General features: G+C 39.1%; 1 protein-coding gene across 1 annotated transcript; it reads right to left on the reverse strand.

The window, feature by feature from the left end:
* Positions 1-591: 591 nt before the first annotated feature.
* Positions 592-12644, reverse strand: EIF4E (eukaryotic translation initiation factor 4E). Its single transcript, XM_009078464.1, has 6 exons — positions 12518-12644; positions 10528-10623; positions 8483-8546; positions 6462-6575; positions 3842-3981; positions 592-1329 (listed from the first exon to the last, which is right to left on the reverse strand). The coding sequence occupies exons 3-6, from the start codon at positions 8510-8512 to the stop codon at positions 1215-1217; spliced, it is 399 nt and encodes a 132-aa protein (XP_009076712.1). The 5' UTR covers positions 8513-8546; positions 10528-10623; positions 12518-12644; the 3' UTR covers positions 592-1214.
* Between the last annotated feature and the right edge of the window lie 8213 nt (positions 12645-20857).

The raw sequence follows: 20857 nt of genomic DNA on the forward strand, positions 1-20857 counted from the left end.
AAATTCTTGGCTGGCATAAAACAGTCAAAAGAGAAGCAATGCAAATCAGGATCAATTAGATCAACCACTAAGAAACAACAGCAGCCACATGGATAGAATTTCACTTGGATTTAGGGTGCTATCTAAGATTTATTAAAAGTGTCAACAGACTATAGCTCCAGACTTCATCTTTCTTGGAAGACACTACAATAGAAGCCACAGCAGAGACTGCCTTGTCACAAGAGGTACAAATACTTGCTTATTAGATGGAGAAATAAAAGGACAAATCTAGTTGTCTGAAAGACAACTCACTGTACACATTTTATTTACAGTTTTGTACACTGTCTTAGTATGAATGGGACCGCTTTCTACTTGAGCCATTTTAACCAAAGCAAAAAAACCTAAGTAATACAAAGTGTTACAATACAGCATAAGATACAAAACCAGACATACTAATTCTAGTAAGGAATGTAAATTATGGCATTACATTAAAAAAAAAATCCACATTTATGTTTAAGAAATCACACAGACAGATCACTGACTTGACTGAAATGCATAAATTTGTAGCAAAAGCTTTTGATGTTTCAAAAAGACCAAAAAATTACCAAAGAATGCACAAAATTGACGTTTATTCCACCTTTGTCATATTCCCAGATTCTTCACCAAATGTTACATGAGCAAACACAACTGAAATCAAAATATCACTAATGTTACCAAATAGGGAAAACAAATAAATTAATCTAGCAGCCATCAGCATAGGTTACAGCAAAGATGATGCTGTATAAAAAAATTGCTAGAAAACTGTATGCACCATACTCTTTTCCAAACCAGCAAAATGTTACTGCATACAATGCAAGTGTAAAACAGAGTAATTTCCTGCAGGTACAGAAATGCAACTTCTTTTCTGAATACTGTGGATAAACGAATTCTTCTTTTTGTAATAGTAATGTTTCTACCAAGCTATTACAGAGTGGGCCAGAAACACATTTATGGATCTGGGGGGTGAAGTGTACTAAAATTCTGATTGGTCATGAAGTAACCTTCAGCCAAATAGAAAAATTGAACACAGAAGTACAAGACAAAGGCAAATCAGACTTCTCACAAATCTCAGCAACATTTAGATGGAAATCAAATTTAAATGTAGTCCACTCTGCTTTTGAAGAGGCTTTGGTTCAGCTCCCAATCTCGATTGCTTGACGCAGTCTCCTATGAAAGAATACTCAGAATATGTCTTCTTAGATAACAAACCTATTTTTAGTGGTGGAGCCGCTCTTAGTAGCTGTGTCTGCATGGGACTGATAACCAATCACTATCTTTGGAGGAAGTCCTAATCTTTCCTTGTATACTCTCCTGGAAAGAAAAAGAATAGAACATTTTAACCGAAGTCCTTAGGAAGGAATTAGTATCAGGACACCTGCTTTTAGGATCTGCTGACACCAAGAAGAGTTGCCTACTTAGAAACAATTTCTCAAGCATGAATAAAGGACTTCAAATATGATTTTTCTAGCATATTGCACCTAAAGCCCTCTTTTAGTTTTTGCACAGTGACTTACCATATAAAATAGGACAAGCTCTTGCAAAAAACCCCATAATTAACAGGCCCACACAAATATAGAATGTAGGGATTATACTGCATTCATGGAGTATCCCTACTATCAGCAAGCTGTATTTCCACATAAAGAAACAGAGCAGCTATAGAGAAGTCATTGTTCATGATTTCAAAACTCCTGAGACAGTAAGTCACCTGAACTCAGTAAAAATGCAATTCCCTGGAACAGTCAGGTTTTATCACTACATACATCTCAATTTTCTTTAACTACTGATAGAAGCAGACCCCCATGGCACTGATCAGGGTCAAACACTCAACAGGAGCCTTAAGAAAAATCAGCTTGGATCTTGTCTGAAGAGGCAGCAGTACATGCCCTTAGACACACACACACTGTACTCCTTAGAACAGAGCAAATGAGATGCAAGCCACTAATGGTACTAGCTACAAGCTCCAACTAAACCACAGAACAATCTTGTTCAACTACAGATTTTTAACAAACCCACAAATCTGGGGGGGTTAACTTACCCTAATCATAATGAAGCAGCTCACAGCACCACAGCTTGCCCCAATTTTAACTGTTAAATAAAAGCTTGATGCCTTTGAGGTTATGGCAATATGACAACTGGTAGTCGACATAACTTACCTTAATCCTCGTCTCAGTTTGCAAAAATCTTAACCTTCTCACAGCTGTCTAAAGGAGTCACCTTAGCTCCTTAGTTAATGATTAATCAGTTCAGTCTCAAGAAGAGGCTCAGGTATGACTTCCCTGCTCTCTACAGCTACCTGAGTGGAGGTTGTAGGGAGGTGGGAGCTGGTCTCTTCTGCTATGCCTGCAGTGAGAGGCCTAGAGGAAATACCTTCAAGCTGAGACAGGGGAGAATCAGATTGAAAAATTCAGGGAAAAAAATTCACTTTAAGGGTGGTCAGGCATTGGAATAGGTTGCTCAGGGAGGTGGTGGAATCACCATCCCTGGAGGTGTTTAAGAGGCATCTGGATCTGCCACTGAGTGATATGGTTTAGGGGTTACAGGTGGTGCTGTGTGGACAGTTAGACTTAATGATCTTAAAGGTCTCTTCCAACCTTGATGATTCTAACGCTCTCTGATGCCTACTAGGATTATTGCAACATTCTGTTAACAGTAGAACTGTGTACCACAGGTTTGTTTGTTTCTTGTTAAGCACTTACCATTCAAGCTTGGGCATACCTGTATAATAAAACTGTCAGCATAAGGCAGACCCAGATTCTTAAAGGCCCAAACGAGGCATGTGTCAGGTCAGTTATCAAGTAAGTGAAAAATGTTAGCAAGCTACTATGCCTGACAGCTCAAGTTTGGCCTGAGACAGATGCACTAAACCAGGAAGATAACTATTTTCATTGGTTTGCATAGGTTAAGTGGCCTACAATGTCCAAATTTAACAGCAAGTAATTCTGAAGCACCAATACTACAGCATAAAGAATCCACTAGCTTCAGCAGGAAGCAGGACTTATGGCAGAGCACACAGACTCATGATAATCTCAGATGACTACTGTTGCTTACCAGAATGAAGGCTACAACATGCTATTACACATGTCAAAAAACCCATGAGTCTCCACATTATTATTTGTACTTAAACAGAGACAAAAAGGTGGGAAAACAGCTGTAGAGTTTCACAGCACAACACTGCATAGTTTTTTCAAATATAAGGACATTCTTGTGTGCCAGACTCATGATAATCTCAGATGACTACTGTTGCTTACCAGAATGAAGGCTACAACATGCTATTACACATGTCAAAAAACCCATGAGTCTCCACATTATTATTTGTACTTAAACAGAGACAAAAAGGTGGGAAAACAGCTGTAGAGTTTCACAGCACAACACTGCATAGTTTTTTCAAATATAAGGACATTCTTGTGTGCTTAAGACTTACAGCACCTTTCCTCTCTTATTGGCAAGAACTGCTTTGCTGAAAAAAATAATCTTATCAATGTTCTACTGTTCCTGACTACTGACCTTTGGCATACTGCAACAGAATGCACATCAACAGGTATTAATTACAACACCTCACTGTGAAATGAGAACTTCTGCCAAGATTTGTGTTCAATTCTTCATTTCTAAGCTACAATGAAGCTACAGCAGCAGTACAAAGCAGGTGCTCAAATATGCTCATACAAAAACACTACCCCATAACACTAATTTGGCACAGTTACTTAAATTTGGGATACAGCTCTGCGCAGGCTGCATTTGCCTGAAGTGTATTCTCTGCCAAGCTGACTGGCTTTAAATGCATGGTTGCACTTTATATATTCAGGGCACACATCACATTACTTACCCTATATGTGTAACAGCATCCTTGTTTTCACATTCAGTTGTCCATATTGCTATTTTATCACCCTTAGTTCTAACATTAACAACAGCACCACATACATCATCACTGTAGTCATCAAACGACTCCCCAATAAGGCACAGCAGCTAGAAAACAGAAAGCAGCAGTTTAGAGTCAGAATCTTGCTCCATAAGCACTCAGTGTACACAAAGGACTGAGGAATACCATATTTTACTGCCTATAGCCACCTGCCATACAGCAATCATTTTCTGTTTATTGCAGTGTTTTCTTGAAGTTCCAAATGTTACAAGTGAACATGAACTCAGCTGTAGTCAGGCATCTTCCTCCTGTCCCACCAACTGAAAGCTGGGACACAGTTTTCATTTACACAGTGCTGCCTCCCACCCTGTCCTCCCAATCCAAAACAAGGTTAAGAATTAAAGGAAAGAATTAAAGGAATGCGTTCTTTCTCCAGTACATTTAACACAGGTAGACAAATCTAGTATTTTAAGTGTTTTTCCATCTATTATCTAGGAAGAACCTGTGAAGAACTATTTGGGCAACATCAGCTATGTAAGGTTCAACCTCAATGCTGAAGTGTGTCAATTCAGAGGTGAATCAGACTGCAGCCAGATGAAAAGTGCTGTCCAAAGAAGCTTCAGAGTTCCCATCAACTCTGCAGCTGGAATCAATGATCCTGCACAATGTATAATGCAAGTGCACCAATACAAGTGTACATGTAACACGAGATCCTTCCCTCCAGGCTCCTAATGGTAAAGTCTGGAACTGGTAAAGGCACTGTACTTCAGGAACACAGACTGAGCTGGGCCACATCCCTGCACAACACACTGACTGTCAAAGTGGTATTCAAAATCCTCAACTTGCAGCTTGTAAAGCAAGCAATCCGGAGAGTCAAAACTGGTAACCTTTCCTGTGGCTGAGACAGATTCATCTAGTCCACGCTGAATTGAAAATCCTCCTCCACGCTGAAGTATTAATCTCCAAATGGACACTTGTTTACTTCACTTGCACAGTATGTTAAATACACTGCCATTATATCACTTTTCCAGAATCACCTGTAACATTTGGAAATTCAACACACTTGCAACTTTTGAACAAAGCAGGTCCTCCAGCACCCATGAGAGGCACACAGCCTGGCTCCATCGAGGGAATACAGAAAGGACAAAGTGTGCTAATGAATACATCAGGTATGGCTGCACATACTGCAAATGTTACACACTGTGCACTCATCAAGTAATGCAAACCATAAATGGTTAAGATTAAACCACACACAAACATGCAAAACACTGATTGACAGCCTTAGTACACACAGAAGCAAAGAAACTACCATGCTCAATAAACACCAGTCACATACATTCTTCAATGTTGCACAACAGGGAAAAAAAGTCTCCTCAAATGAAGTTTAGTTAACAGTTAAGACCATTATATTATAATACAAAAATATTCCAAAAGGAGTTATAAAAAGAGGCTTTGTTTTTTACTGGAGAAAACTGGTTACATATGATTACTGGAACTGGAAGTGACAGGGTTGTTTTAGAGCACATGTCACAGTCACTTGGGTATTTAGGCTCTGTGCCACTGTTCACTGCTAAACAAAAAGCAGAGCCCTCTAGCCTTAAGTCTACATATTTCCCAGCCATATGTAATGGCTATTAAGAATCAGGACTCACACATATGTAGGTGGAAAGGCCAAATGCAAGCAGCAAGATGTTAATTTACTCATGTGCAGTCACACTGCCTAATGGTGTAACACTCTCAATCCTTTCTTCAAATCACAACTACAGGGACTAGAAAGATCCTACAAGGTTGCTATTTTCCACACCTCTGCTGTGATTCTGAAGGCCACTTCTCTCTTTCAAAGGGGTGTAAGTACTTCTTGCCTCTCACACAAGAAAGGAAAAAATATCAGATTTGCTAAGACTGCTGTGCATTGTCCTGTCGGCAGTCCATGCCCCTAAAATCTGGATCACACCTAGGTGATTCTGAGTCAGTTCCTAGACAATACAGACATTGCCTTTTCTGCAACATGTTTGGTGCAGCCCACAATCTCTAGAAATAGATTTAACATTAAAAAAAAAATCTATTCCAGAGATCACAGCAATGGAAAAATGTATTTTTATAGTGTACACACGGGAAGAATGTGCTATTACTTGCCTATCCTAGGGTTAAGATAAATACAGAAAGAACAAAAATCAATCTTAAAGTCCCTTGTTTCAGCAAGGCCAAAACCTTAACATTAGTCACTTCTGAAAGTATCTGTAAAACAAAATATATTTAATCAGCCAAATCTGCAAGTTACACTCAAGCAGTGTATTCTTTTCACAGCAGCTCGACAGTTATTCTGTACATTCCACAGGAAAAGGCTGCTCTGTCCTGCAGAATTCTCTCTGTTGCTGCCTGCTTTAACAGAGTACTCAACAGAACACAAATACATGAAGGATTGCTACCAAAAAATGTTTCAAATATACCCTGTCAATAAAAACTTCCAGGACACTGCTGCCAAGAAATAAGAAGACTAGTCTAACACAAAGATCAAACCAGTTAAAAACATTTTAATGCAAATGCAATATTCTTCAGCTGCAACTAGTCAGGCTATACTGCTTACTGTCTCTAGCCAGAAGCGATCAAGGTCACTTCGTCTCTGTTGTTTGTTTAGTGTAATTAGCCATCGTCCTCCTCGCTTGTTTTTTTCATCTTCCCACATGGGTTCAATCCCATCCTGCAAAGAATGGTCAGAAGTTAAATCAGACTCGATTTTTCCTAAAGAATAACCAAAAGGCAGTGATAACTGAAATAACAAATCAAGAAGAAAGTGTATAGTTTAAGATACATACCTGTCCAGAAATACTGTCTCACACCAGTACCAAAGCTCCAAAAGCTTAACAAGTGCACTCTCTAATGAATTTTTATTTCTACAGAAGAATCACAGCCTAGACAAAATACCTTAGATACCCATTAGATGAAAAAAAACCCCATCAACCTGAGGCAACCACCCACTCTGCCCTGCACGAAACCAGAACGTAGCTGCTAATTTTATCTGGAGTCCTTATTTTATGACTTGGACTCAGTGCAACATCAGCCAAGTGTTTCACTTACGCATAAAGATTATTTCCCTGAAAGAGACACCTTGGACAGTCTCTCTTATTATCTTCCTTCACACAAAGGGTGAGAATAAGAGGGTTTAAACTGCCAGGGCCAAAGGCAAAAAAAAAAAAAAAAAAAAAAAAAAAAAAAAAAAAAAATCAACACAACATTTCAAAGCAAGTTCTGGTTCATGTTTTACCAATGCATGAATGGCTCTAGATATGCTGATACAGCAAAGCAGCCAATTGTCATCCCATATCCACTAGCTGTGCTGCACTTCAGAGTCATTCAAAAAGCAAGTAATTGTCTAGACAGAGAAATTCAGCCAAAAACTGTCCATTAAGAGAACTGGATGGCAGAACTTTGGCTGGAAACTAAGTGTTCAACATGCAGGATGGAGTGGTGTCAGCTCATTTTAAATATAACACCCCTACTGGCAGCTGCAGATCTCAAACTACTTCATCACCTTTAAGAGGCACTCTTGCAAGGTCATGACTGAAGGGCAACAGCAAGAGCCTGCTCAGAAGCCTGCAACAGCTGCCAATTCTATACCTGCCCTATGCACTTATATAATTAAATCACTGCTGCTGGATGGTAAGTAAACACAGAACAGATCACATAGATCAAACACAAACTTAGGATTCATTCAAGAAATACAACCATGATCCATAGATACTCAAACCTCCTTAAAATTCCCTAGTCAGGTTTCTCACGCATTTAGTCAGGTAGAATACCATTACCTTCCCAAACCCAAGCATCACCACCTCTTCACTACCCAAAGCCATTAGGGTTTACAAATGATGGACACAGTCTGCTGAGGAGTCCCAGCCTGTGGCTATGTTTTATAAGCAAAAGAGGAATCAGGCACCAGTACTTCAGGGACCATTTAGTTATTTGATTCCGGAAAGAAGACTGTGTTAGCAGCACTTCAGAGAGGTTAGGATTTAATTTAGAGCTCCAACTCAAATCTCCACTGCAGTTGAGGCATGAGCTCATGTACACATTCCCATCAGTATTTCATATTCGCTAGTTTGGAAACTTTTTCAGCATGTTTTGAGTATCAGTGCTAGGTACAATTTTCTATGTCATACTTAAGTAATACAGCATTTAACTGCTAGTGTAAAAATTAACAGCAGTGTTGTGCATCTGGATAGTAGTACCCATAAAGAACACTGGAGAACATTGCTGCCTCCCACAGACATTTTAACCCGTCTCACATCAAGTGACAGGGATGGAAAACCTTTCATATTATAAAAATTTACACTTCATTATTTGCACAAGCATCTAAAACATAGAATGAAGACAAACCAGTAACACTGAAATGTACTTTGTGATGTGTATTAAAGCAAGTACTTGCATTTTCAGAACTAGTGACAGCCTGATTTTCAAAGTGTTTGGGACTTCCTGAAAAAATTAACGGCTTTATGACACACCCAACCATGTTCCTACATGTCTTAAGTCAAACATTTGGACAGTGTCTTGCTTAGTCAGAAAACCATTCATCAACATCCATAACTGAAGAAAAAAGGTTAGCAAGCATACCTTAAAGAGCGAGTAGTCACAACCAGGCATTAAATTACTAGAAAGCTGGATATGGTTGTATAAACTATGGGAGGGAAAAAAGCAGGATTAAACACTAAGCATTAGGTTACAGTACAAATTCTGAAACAGCTCCAGACATATAACCACCCCCCCCAAATTAAGAAGCGATGAAGTTATTTCAGAAGCAACCCTAATTCAGCAGTAAAAAAACATGAACTTTAAGATGTTCTGGGCTTCAAGCAGCAGAATCGAAACCAATTTATGAACACTTGTGGGGCTCCTGTACCAATGCTTCTTTTAAACTTAGTTATAACAAAATTGTTAGGAACCTAATTCACTGAGCTTTTGTGGCAGCGAGTTGTGTACATGTGTATTCTGTACATATACATACATGGAATGAGGGTGATTGTTTATATTTCTAAGGCTACTCTCACTGCATAGTGCTTTTAGGATGAATATTAAACTTCGTTATTTAACACAGTACTCTAGGTATGAAGGCTGTAGGCCTGGGAAATTAAGGGCTCAAAGGTAAGAACAGATGACAGAAAACAAAACAAAATATATACTCTGAATTAAAATTTACAACTATGCATTTCAGAGAAAAAAATAATCAAATGAGTACATGTGATCTCCTCCACTAGGAAGAGTATAGAACCTTTTCCCCCCCCTGCACTGGCAGGGTCAGACTTCAGGAAATGGCCTGCACATATACAGCAACCTACAGCCCAAGGCCAACTAACACTCAGGCATGGTTCAGCACCAAAACTAAAATTAATTACTGTGATATTCTAACAATGAGAAATGAAGTACAGGAATTTACAATGTCAGTTAAAGATTATGACATTCCCTCCTTTAAATTCACCTTAACTGTAGCATTTTCTCCCCACACCAACACACCTACTTCCCAGTCCAACCACACAGGAGGTGTAACTTCTCACCTGCTTGGGACTGGTTTTATACCTTCACTGCAGACATCTAGATTAAGTACTTCTTTTAATTACATAAGACTATCTTGGTTATAGGAGCTCAAAAACTTACCCTTAACCACCTTTAATAGTGAGCTTCACACAATTTAGCTGCCCATCACATAACCCAAGCCTGCAAATTATGGGCTCACTCAACCATCAGCCATCCCCACAGTAGGAATGGGGAAGATGGTTATAAGCCCAGAAGCCTATTCCCCCTCCCTGTGACAACTGTTACTGAAATTCTTGAAGCATTTTTCTTCCTTGTTGATGCTAATGGGACACCGATGGGCCTAATTATTCTGCTAAGACACCAACTCTCACCTTTGCTAATCACATCCAAAAAAAATTGAAAAAACCCTTAAGAATCCCAACCACTCAGTGTAGCATGAAACACTAAGATCAAATATATAATGCTTTTTTCACTCTCAATTTCATGTCACTTGCATTTTCTCCGTATTTCATCATTATGGCAGGCAAAATCTTGCAAGTAAGCCACTTGAATGTGACTGAAGCAAGTGCCTGGAAAGCACAGGGCTATCTTCACAGGGCTTGTTACTGCTTTTGGAGCCTACCTACTTTCACAGTCCCTCAATTTAGAATGAAGGACATTCCTTCTGTAACCTCTAACAAATGAACTTCTTTCAAGGATGCTCTTAATCAGATTCAGGCACTGGCACATGTGATGTGAGCCAGCAGTCTGAGAACTTAATCAAGGGACAAAACGTGGGGCCAAGAGAGTGACAATCAGCTGGCCACCAGAATTTGCAAGTCACTACGAGACAGCTACTGCACAAATAAAATTTTCTACATGTATGTCATGTACATATGAATATAAGCAGTGCTGCAGTGTTACAGCAAGGCAATGTGCATGTAAAGCATGAATGAAGAGCTTCTCCACTCATTTTTTTCAAAATTTACATTCTACCATATGAGACAGACCTCATCTGTGATTTTGCAAGTATTTCAGATTATACAAAAAAAATTGCAGTTAATGGAGTACTTTATGAGGGTTTTAACTTTGGCATGAGCTTTACCAACAAATCCCAGAATTATGCAGATTGAAAAATCTTTACTTACGCCCAAAAATCTTCAACAGTATCAAACTTTGAGATAAGACGAAGGTTTGCTTGCCAGGTTTTGCTCTTGTCATTTTTAAAAAACCACAGTGCCCATCTAAAGAAAAACAAAATAAGAGCATCTAGAAATTAAAATGTATTAAAACCACTACTTGTATTACTATATCCAAACCAATTGCAAATCTTAAGGTATTATCATCTAGAGATCAGTTTTCATCAATAAGGTGCATGATAAATTCTATTCTCAAAGAGAACTCTTTACAGATCAACAATATTTGTGCTCCAATTACAAGAATCACAGCAAGCTGTGATCAATCTGTTCAGGTAAATATTTCAAATAGTTTTTGAACTTTGCTAAGACTCTGAGCCTCAGATGTTTCCCCTTGCTGCTGCTGCTAAACTGTAATCCCCTACTACAAATAACTGGTTATGGTCTAAAACAACATCAGCTATTCAGACTAGAAGCACAGCTCCCAGTCCAGTAATTTCCTTGTAAAGGCTGCATAAGCTAATTATATCACTCCAAAGCTATAGATCACATGAAAGTTTCCCAAGCACTCACACACTAGGAAGCACCATTAAGCTCACTAATGGCAACAATCTTGGGAAAAACAGACTGATCTTTCCAAGATCCAGCATATGTAAAGACAAGCCTAAATGGAAAAATTCATCATCTCTGCTGAGTAAGAATCTCTACACATTATAAATTGAACCTTTCACACAAAGATGCACTTTCTGGATCTAAAAAGCATTGTATAAAATGCTGGAAGAGGATAACTGATGAGGCATTTAACCAAACAGGCTTATTTTTCATCCTGATCGTTTCAGCAGTGTCAAAACCACTCAGGTCAGCACTACAGTAGATTTATCTTCTCATAGCAGAAAACTTTAAGTCACCAGGTGTCAATCTATTGTTCTGAGACCCTTTCCTGACATTTCAAACCTTAACTTTATTCCTTTCCAGTGATAGCCTCACTACCACTTGTAAAGGAGTGTCAGTACCAATTTAATCAAGGTGCTTAGAGGAAAGAGAGGAAGGATGGAAGTTGAAAGACACAAGGGAAAATGGGATGCACACAGCACAGCACTACAGTGCAGCATGGTTTTCCATGCCTGTTCCACACAAACAAACAAGAAAAAAAAGGAGAAAGGTGCCACGTGGCAAAAGGTTGGCTTTGGAGCAGCACATTCCTACCAACACTGAGTACTGGGCATTCCACACCAATGCTTCAGCTGACTTGGACAAAGTTACTTCCTCGCTGGTCTTTCTGAAGTTTTAAGAGGGCTTGGATTTTTCACTAACTTTTAAATATAATTTAACTACTGCTTAATTATTTTGCTTAACAAGGAAAATTTGAGAGCTCTACAATTTTTTCCCCTCAGAGTGACACACTGGTACAAATGTGTGCATTTGCACTTCTACAGCGTTTCTTCTGCTGTACTTCCCAAAGATAATTAGAACAATTACTGTAGACACCAACCACTTACATGATGAAATCTAATATGCTCTTTGGCTGATAAACACAGCTTCTACTGCTCTAAGTTCCAAATAGGAAGAAAAAAGGCTAAGACATGAAGGAGTAAGATCGTAAGAAATGATGATGAGACATTTTTAAGACTAGGACCTTAATTTACCAGTTTTCCAGTTCTGCTGGGCAACTTCATCTCAGTGTCAGCCTCTTAAAATACACCAGACAAACCCAAGAAAAACTCTGCTTGTCTTCAGCTAAAAGCAAAGCCATGCTCTTTCCAAGTACCTGGCTGCATTATGAAAATTTGCACAGATTTTCAGCTTCTGTAATAGCATTATGTGAAAAAAATGAATTAACAACTGGATCACATTCTATTTCCTCTGCAACCTCACTGCAAAAAAACTGAAAAAACCCAGAGAACTCTCAAAATACTGCTATAGAACATAAGGTAAACAAGAGCTGTCAAGCCACAGGCATTTTTCTGTCTTTGGCCAAATCACAGTCATGCTTCATATGTACCTGTTTTGTAGTGGATGTTTAATATACTGTTCAGGGCTGGCAACCTCCTGACTGGGTGCTGGCTCGGTTTTCTCCTCTTCTGCAGGCTGGGGGTTGGGAGTGGTTTCCTGTTTGAAGAAAGCACTTATTAATACATTCCTTCTCAACTGTTATTGAAGTAATTTAGTTCTTTGAAGTAACTTTAAGAAGGTTGAAGCTAAGAGTTCCTACAATTCTCTTGATTAGGGACCCAAATCACATCAGGGAAGCACAATTTGTATCCCTTTATTCTCCAGCATCTGAACAGGTCCTGTAGTAAACCCTAACTGCAGGAATACACATTCTGCTGTTCAGTGATTGGCTTCTCATGTAATTTGTTTCCAGAATGGTTTACTTAACATACCTGCCTAATTTCAAAAGAGTTTTGAGAGTGATTTCAGAAATATACAATGTTATCTAGAAAATGCACATCTGAAATAAATTTACAGAACAATAACTGAGGAAGGAAAATGATTTTTAATTAGTTTCTGACAAAGCATCAATGGACACAGATGTACAGATCCTGTTATTTAGAAAAATCTGTTCATACAAGCAGGAGATATGCCTACAATATATGCAAGCAGCTCAAAGCCAAGCCAGTAAGTAGTTACCTTTGCATTTCTAACATCACCACGAACCAAACTGTAGAATTGAAATGCACATCAGTTCTCAAATTTCAAACTGAAATAATTACCGGTTTAGTACAAATTAGACTGATTCCAGGTGTCATTTTTTTGAAGTCTGTAGAGCCAGTGCTAGAAATGTTAAATAAACTTCAACACACAGTAGTAAAATATATTCTCTTTGCATGCAAATCCCCCTCAAGCTACTCATTCAGCTCCAGAAGCCACTGAGTCAGGTTTGAAATTCTAATGCCATTCCTACAAACCAGGGAATACAAAGCTTCATTGTGAGGCCAAGTGTCCCTGCCAGTTACCACCATCTCTCTAATCTGCAATCCATGCTAGAATATTACAGAAACAAGGAGTAAGTACTATTGCTTGTTCCCTCCAAACAACACAAAAATCCCTGCACTGCTGACCCTGTGAAAGAAAAAACACTTCAGTAATATAAACAAAAGCTAATTACAGCAGACCCTAAGACACTAGACATTTCTAAATGCAGCCATAGTATCTAAAAATTAATTTAAACTTTGTGGCCTTGAGACAACAAATTAATATGGGGTGGATTAAGTAATGGGAAGTCATTTAATTAATGGAAGCTTACTCCAAGCTTCCACATAACTCAGTGCATCATCACACCAAAGCTGCTGAGAAGTGGGTAACACTGTTCAATCTTCACAGACCCAGCTGGCAAACTCTTTTAACAACTAAAGATCTCTCTTATCAGGATTTTCTTTTCCTTATCAATATATTTAGCATTATTAAGCATGATACTGAGTTTTACATCCCTAAAGATCTCTTATCAGGATTTTCTTTTCCTTATCAATATATTTAGCATTATTAAGCATGATACTGAGTTTTACATCAGAGAAGTTACACCTTTATGGTTGAAAATAATCTAAATATAGAAGTGCTTCAGTTTAACAGCTCACCTAGAAAAAACACTTCAGCTCAAAAGCTGGTTTACATCACATACACCTGCATTCACAGTAAGGAACAGGAGCACTAGGCCAGTGCTTGGATTCACATGGTACAGAGGGCAAGGAGTACCATTTCCTGCCTCTTAAACAAAATGCTTTCTGAAGATTCCCCAGAGGTATCATCACTGACAAGCCCACAGAAGCAGTGTTGAACAACCTGGCACATCTCCTCCAGTGTACTACTATAAAAAGATAAACAGATCTTCAAAAATTTGAAGAACATCCGAAGTTTTTATCTAGAAGAAAATTTCTAGTGTTACCCCCTTCAAACGCACACCTTCAATCACACACAACCACCCACTGAACAAATTAAGATAGACAATGCACACAGGCTGCAAAATACACCAAGAAAGCACTGTGGTCTTTCCTCCTCTGAGTTCTCATCTGTATTATATTACAAAAAGTCAAGTACAGATGACTAAAATTTAAGTGTTGCCCCTTTAGGGGCTTCTAGCTAGAAGATTGATAAATATTACATGTACAAATACAAAGACCATACAAGAAAAATCTCGCTGATATTTTGGAACAGCACTAAGTTTTGTGATAAAGCTTGCTTTCATTCACAATACTCTGCAGTTCTGGCATCTGAAATTTAACTTGATTTACAAATGCTATTACACCAGAGATTTTTACATCAAATACTCTGCATTCAGCAAGAGTGAGTCTATCTCCCAGAAACAATTTCAGTCGAGAATTTCATTCATGTTTGCTAAGCAACTAGCTTTCAACATACAAAGAGCTAATCCTAAAGTGTCCCCGGTCACTCTTCCAGCAGTATCAGGACTACATAAAGTGGAAGGATCGATACAAAACCACTGAGCACATGTAGGGCTATGTTGTTTCAGAACTTCTAATACAAAGACATGCAGGGCTATGTTGTTTCAGAACTTCTAACACAAAGACAACATGGGAAAGGATTAAACTGGCACCTCCAGACAAGAGGGGAAAAAAAAAAAGCAATGAGCCTCAGCACCTACTTAGTACAGCGCTAGCCACCCTTCACACAGCTGCATGAAACTCCATCTTTGGACAAATAGGAGACACCTGAGTCAGCACAAACATTTAAGTCACAGCAATAATAAATCCCTTTAGATACTTCGAAAGCTACTAATCATTATTTCAAGCTCCTGTTCAAATCAGAACGTGACAACTCATCTCCAAGGCCCAGCTATGACAGTGACCCAGAAGTGTGCCACTCCCCTCAAAAACCAACCCAACCAGAACAGGTTTTTTTTGGCACCAGACAGCCCCATCAAGCATAGGTACACACCAGACTAAACCTGGAAGAAGGTGTAAAGTTGGAAACAGAGCTCATTACCACAAAACAGCTTTCTGGCTGGTCTCAGGCAGAAGCCTAAAGTAGCTTGGTTTAGCCTCCTTGTACTTCCCACAGCCATCAAGGCAAACAGAAAAAGAACCATTTTCATTTTTGGCTGGTTAATCATTACCAGCTATTTCCTTTCATCATACCTTTATCTCACTATTCTGACCATCAAGCTGAAGGGTTTGTATACTTTGATTAATCAAATATGAAGCATCTAAGTTTATTAACTGGCAAAGTCCATTTCTGGTATTCTACAGAATTCTATTCTATAAATCCCACACGAATTAACGTTACTCTGTCCTACACATTGCACCAATTCACACCCTGAAACCTTGCAATTGCAACCCCATTAACTTGAAGTCAGACTGACTCCACCAGCAGTTCCTGGACTACTAAAATTCTTCGTAATACTTTATTATTGTTCATAACTAATGCATTCTTTAACCTAAAATTGACTTTGCATCTAGTATTAAACTAAGTAACCACCCGCTTTGCTGCTTTTAAACTACAGGTAATAAAATAGTGTAGTTCTACCAGATAAACTGGAAAGTTTCATATGGCCAATCCCACTTCCCATACACGAGGCAGCACGTAATTAAAAGTGACATTTATTCACTACCCACATGGTTTGTGATGTAGGAATCAGCTTGCAGAAGTCCATGAAACATTTGCCTACTCAGCATTTAATGCCTGTGTGCATCTGCACATTACTTGGACTCTGACACTTGCAGATTTAATTGGTGTTATTTATTCTTTCTCCACAGCACATAATGACCAACGTGTCACCAGGACAGAAAACAAATAGCATTTACAGTAAAAACTGCTTAATCAGCTTTGTCTATTGAAGAGAACAACGAGCTTGACTAGGTTTTACCAAGTGCTTTCAGATGCTGCCCAGACCACATTCGTGTCATTAGCTGCCCATGGAAGCAGCTTAGCAAGTCCAGTTAAGGGAGTGCAACATTTATTGCCCTAAAGGATGCAACCCAGCACTACTATGCACTCTCAGTGAAGGCCAAGAGAATTACTTAGTGGAAAAGGCTTCCAAAGTCTTCTAGTATGAAAAAAAATAATTAAAAAAGTTACATTCCAGAGCTTTCAACTTCTTGTTTACTTGCTACACTACAGTTAGGATAACAATTCACACGACAAAATCGAGAGCTATTTACTGCAAAATATTCTAGACAAAAAAGGATTAATGCCCACCCACGAGCAAGTGTTATGTCCTGTAAGAAAACAAACCAAGCAATGATCTCACAACTCTGACAAGTGAACATACATCAATAAAAATCACACTAGTATGTGTAACAGCAACTGGAAGAGAGGCACTAATAGCCACCTGTTACCAATTTAACAGTCTGAAGTAGATTTTCAGACACCAGGACAGAGAAAAGACTTCTAGGTGTGGCATAAGGCCTAACAGAGAGCAGCTATCCTAATTGCATACACCATGATTTAGAACAACACAGATTTTCAGAAAGGCTTTCGTTACTACAATACAAATGTGGAACCTGATTTTAACTGAGTGACATCCCCTCAAATTAGAACAGAAGCACAACACATGTGCAGGAGGACAGGAACAAAAGGCTTAAGTCAAACAGTCAGACACTTCCTCCCGGATCAGAGGGGCACACTGGTTTAGTTTTGTAGGAAACATCACCTCCGTTTTAAAAGATACGAAATACTTACAGCCCTTTCAGCTTCTGAAAAATGGGTTACATGCACTTGAAAGCACCCATCAGATTTTCAACATTTCACTCACAACCTTATGACTAGCATTAGCAAACAAGTAACACAGCAGATCAAAATACTTCAGTACCTCTGTGGGGTTTTTTTCCAGCTGCCTAAGCAAGCAGCCCTCGTGCTAACCCCTCTCACTCTGCTCTGCACTCTGCTACTGCCTTTTACTACTGGAACACAATCTACCCATGAGATGACTTTCCACATCTAACATTCTGTTAATAATAAGGCACTTGGACAAGGAAACAAAAAGTTCCCAGAACTCCTGAGAACAGTTCAGATGACACAAAGGACAAAAAGCCTCTCATTTCCCTGCACACTTCTACACAAATGCACTCCAAATTTCTTTGAGTATACTGAGCCACTGGTACAACCAACCATAGAGTTTTAGAGCAGCTGAAAAATTAAGGTACATTCAGTCTTCAGAAAAGAATTTAAAACGATATTGCATAATGTATGGATGGCCAGGAGCTCAGTCTTCAAACAAAAAGCATTGGACCTACCACCACTATGCCCAATGACTGTAAAGGATGTGATACACACAAGCTACTGTGATAAACAGAGCACTACTTAAAAGACAACTCATTTTAACAACTTCACTGCACATTCAGGAAAAAAACCACGACTTTTAAACAGTTAAAATTCTTCTGCCTTACATCCACTGTGTAGAACAAGTGCCACCTTCAGGGAGCTAACAACACACCTGCATACCATCGTGCACTTAAATCTAGGGATCACACGCTTAGTACCTTCATAATGTGAACGTTTTATAGAGGAATAGGTTTTAAAGCGTCAAGAAATGAGGACTGCAGTAAGCTAAAACCAGTTCCTAAACTCAACCTTAGCCTTGACTTTGGTGTATTTCAAAAGTTTAAGAAGAATTCACTTGAGGAAGAAGTCACACTAATTCGCTCGTGAACCCTGCATTCCTCTTTCACAATGCAAGCTCTCTACCGACATCCCTTAATTGATTCTCCCCTCCATCCCCTCAGAATTCAAACTGATCTTTACTTTACAAAGCTGCCAAAAGGAGCACCAAAGTTTCCCATATAACTCCACACCTGCAAGTAGTATCAGTAAATGAAACACAGCTCAGTCTCACATGCTAATTTTATTTATTATCATGACACGAATTTAGTATTTTAGGTGCGTTGTGAAATGTAATTTTTCAAAACTGCTTTCAGAAAAATGCTTGTCTCAAAAGAATTACATGTTTTCCAACATACTCTTTCTCTCAGAGGGAGCTTTATATTCAGTTAGCAATGTAATTTACAATTCAAAAGCTCCTAATAGATATTCTCTATTAAACAACAAGGAAGACACTTCTGCCCTGTAACATTTCAGAAAAATGCAATGAGCAAGCAGAAATACTTAGCAACAAGAGTCTAAAGTTGAATATGGCCTGCACTTGGCTTACCTGCTAACTGTCTGCAAATAATTTAAAAGAAACACCTCTCGGCCTGCCTTGAACTTTCCAGAATTTCAAGGCCCTACACCACTATGTTTGTGACCGCTTGAGATAATACTGTTCCATTTAAACAAAGTCTTGAGTCCTACCTACTGATGATTAGCAGCTTAAACAAGCATTTTCCAAATGACAGGTAACTCAAATGCCACCATTGTATCCTAAAGCACAAGTTAAAACTCAAAGGAACTGAATGTGCACAACTGTAATGATAACTGCCACTAACAAAATATAATGAAGGAACCATGATGCACATTTCCAGTTTGGAGGATGAGGGGATACTCACATGCAAGTTATTCTCATGATTTCTATGCACCTAGAAGTTACAGACCTTGTGTGGCTACATTCTGAAGTTAAGCTACTGTTTACTAGAGCATTACTACTGGTTTTCTGTTGACTGTTGGATTTCTGCACAGTGTCACCTGGTCACATTTAAACCTCGAAAGCTACAATACGGCCACAGAACACACTTCTGCATATCCTCACAAATTCATCTAGAATATTCTTAAGAGAAAAATCTGGGTAACACCAAGAGAAAAAGAAGAGTTTGCACAAGTCAGTGTTGCATAGGCTAAAGTCTTCCCTGCGGTGGAGAAGTTAACCACTGTGCTTGTCTTAGCAACTTCCACCGAACTCTCTACAGTACTCTAAACTCAAGTTTCAATATCTGCAAAGAGTTGGAAACGTATTTCAAGCCTCCTAACAAGGCTTGACATGTATGTTACATCTGAAAGCTTGAAAGTACTAGAAACATCACTGATTTCGGCAGCAGCCTACATTGAAAAAAGAAACCTACGCTCATTCCCCAAGACACATTTTCACACCACGGAAGCATCACAGATGACATCTTTACAAACCTAGGTCCAGATTTTGAAGGTGAGCAACAGCAAGGCTTCCCTACGATCAAGAGGTAATGCAATCCCTCACCACATATGCAACTAAATTATTCAACTTAAAAGCACATAGTATTTCTGCGACATTACACACCTCTGACCTCAGTCACTACTCAAGCCTAACTTCAGACTAAGGTAGAAGTGAGTCACCTAAAGGGACAATAAACAAAAATGTATTTACTTTCAATTTGAAAATAAGCAAATATAGCTGATATTTGACTCCTGAAATCAAACATATTTCAGCTACAGCAGAACATTCAACAACTGCATTACTTGAATTGTTGTGAGTGCTGGCCCTATCTTCTCAGCACAACTGTTCATCACTGCATGGTGAACTGGATCTGGGAAGCCAACCTCGCTAGGAAACAGCACGGCAAAATCAAATGCTTACTTTTGGTTAAGTTAGGCCCAGATTTACCTCAAAGTGCAACTTAATACTGGAGCATGAACAATGGAGATGGTGCTTGTACCAGCACCACAGTGAAGAGAGCGCCCAGGTCTTTAGACTAATTTCAGTTTCCAGTGTCTATGGGCATCACAAATTATTTATTGCAATAGCTGCTAAGCTCCACAGTCATCACAAAGCACTATACTGGCAGGAAACTCTCATCTTCAGATGCATGAGCTACAGCTCAAAGATCAGCTTTGGGATGGGAAAACACGTTTGCCACTGCGGCTGGAGAACACGAGAAGGGTGTGCTGGTGGTCCCTCTCACTCTCTCAGGATCTGACCTTTCTCTTCAGAACTGTTACCAAGACATTTATAGATGCTGACCAACTTCAATGCATTCCCTGCATTTTTTTCTGTTCGTAGAAGAAAACCACACGAGAAAGATAAATGTCCCTCTCAACAGGCGGCAGACTTAATCTTTTCTTAAAAATACTGATTTTCACAGTCACACAATTTTTGTCTAAGTGTTTTTTTGTCAAAGCCTCTCCAAAGAACTTGCTGGCCATTTATTCACCGCTGGTAAGCCCAGCAGCAAGAGACCAGCCTTGCTTCGCCGTGTTTCCTTGAAACCCGAATACACAAGTCTTTTGCTTTCCATTCCTCACGGTACACAATCATGCGGGATTAGAACAACAACTGTACGTGGATCACCTCCAGCTGCCTCGGTTCATTATGGAACAACGCTCATGAAATATACTAGAACATTATGAGCACAACACCTCGAAAACGGAAAAAAAAGTTGCGAGTTACCACGAAAGCGACAAAACAACCTCGAGTAAAAAGCTAACTCGGATCGGGGAAGATGACACGACCAGTAACAGACACTTTGGCTCGCAGCCGGTCCCA

Source organism: Acanthisitta chloris, unplaced genomic scaffold, assembly GCF_000695815.1.
Source record: "Acanthisitta chloris isolate BGI_N310 unplaced genomic scaffold, ASM69581v1 scaffold18247, whole genome shotgun sequence".
Taxonomy (NCBI): Eukaryota; Metazoa; Chordata; class Aves; order Passeriformes; family Acanthisittidae; genus Acanthisitta; species Acanthisitta chloris.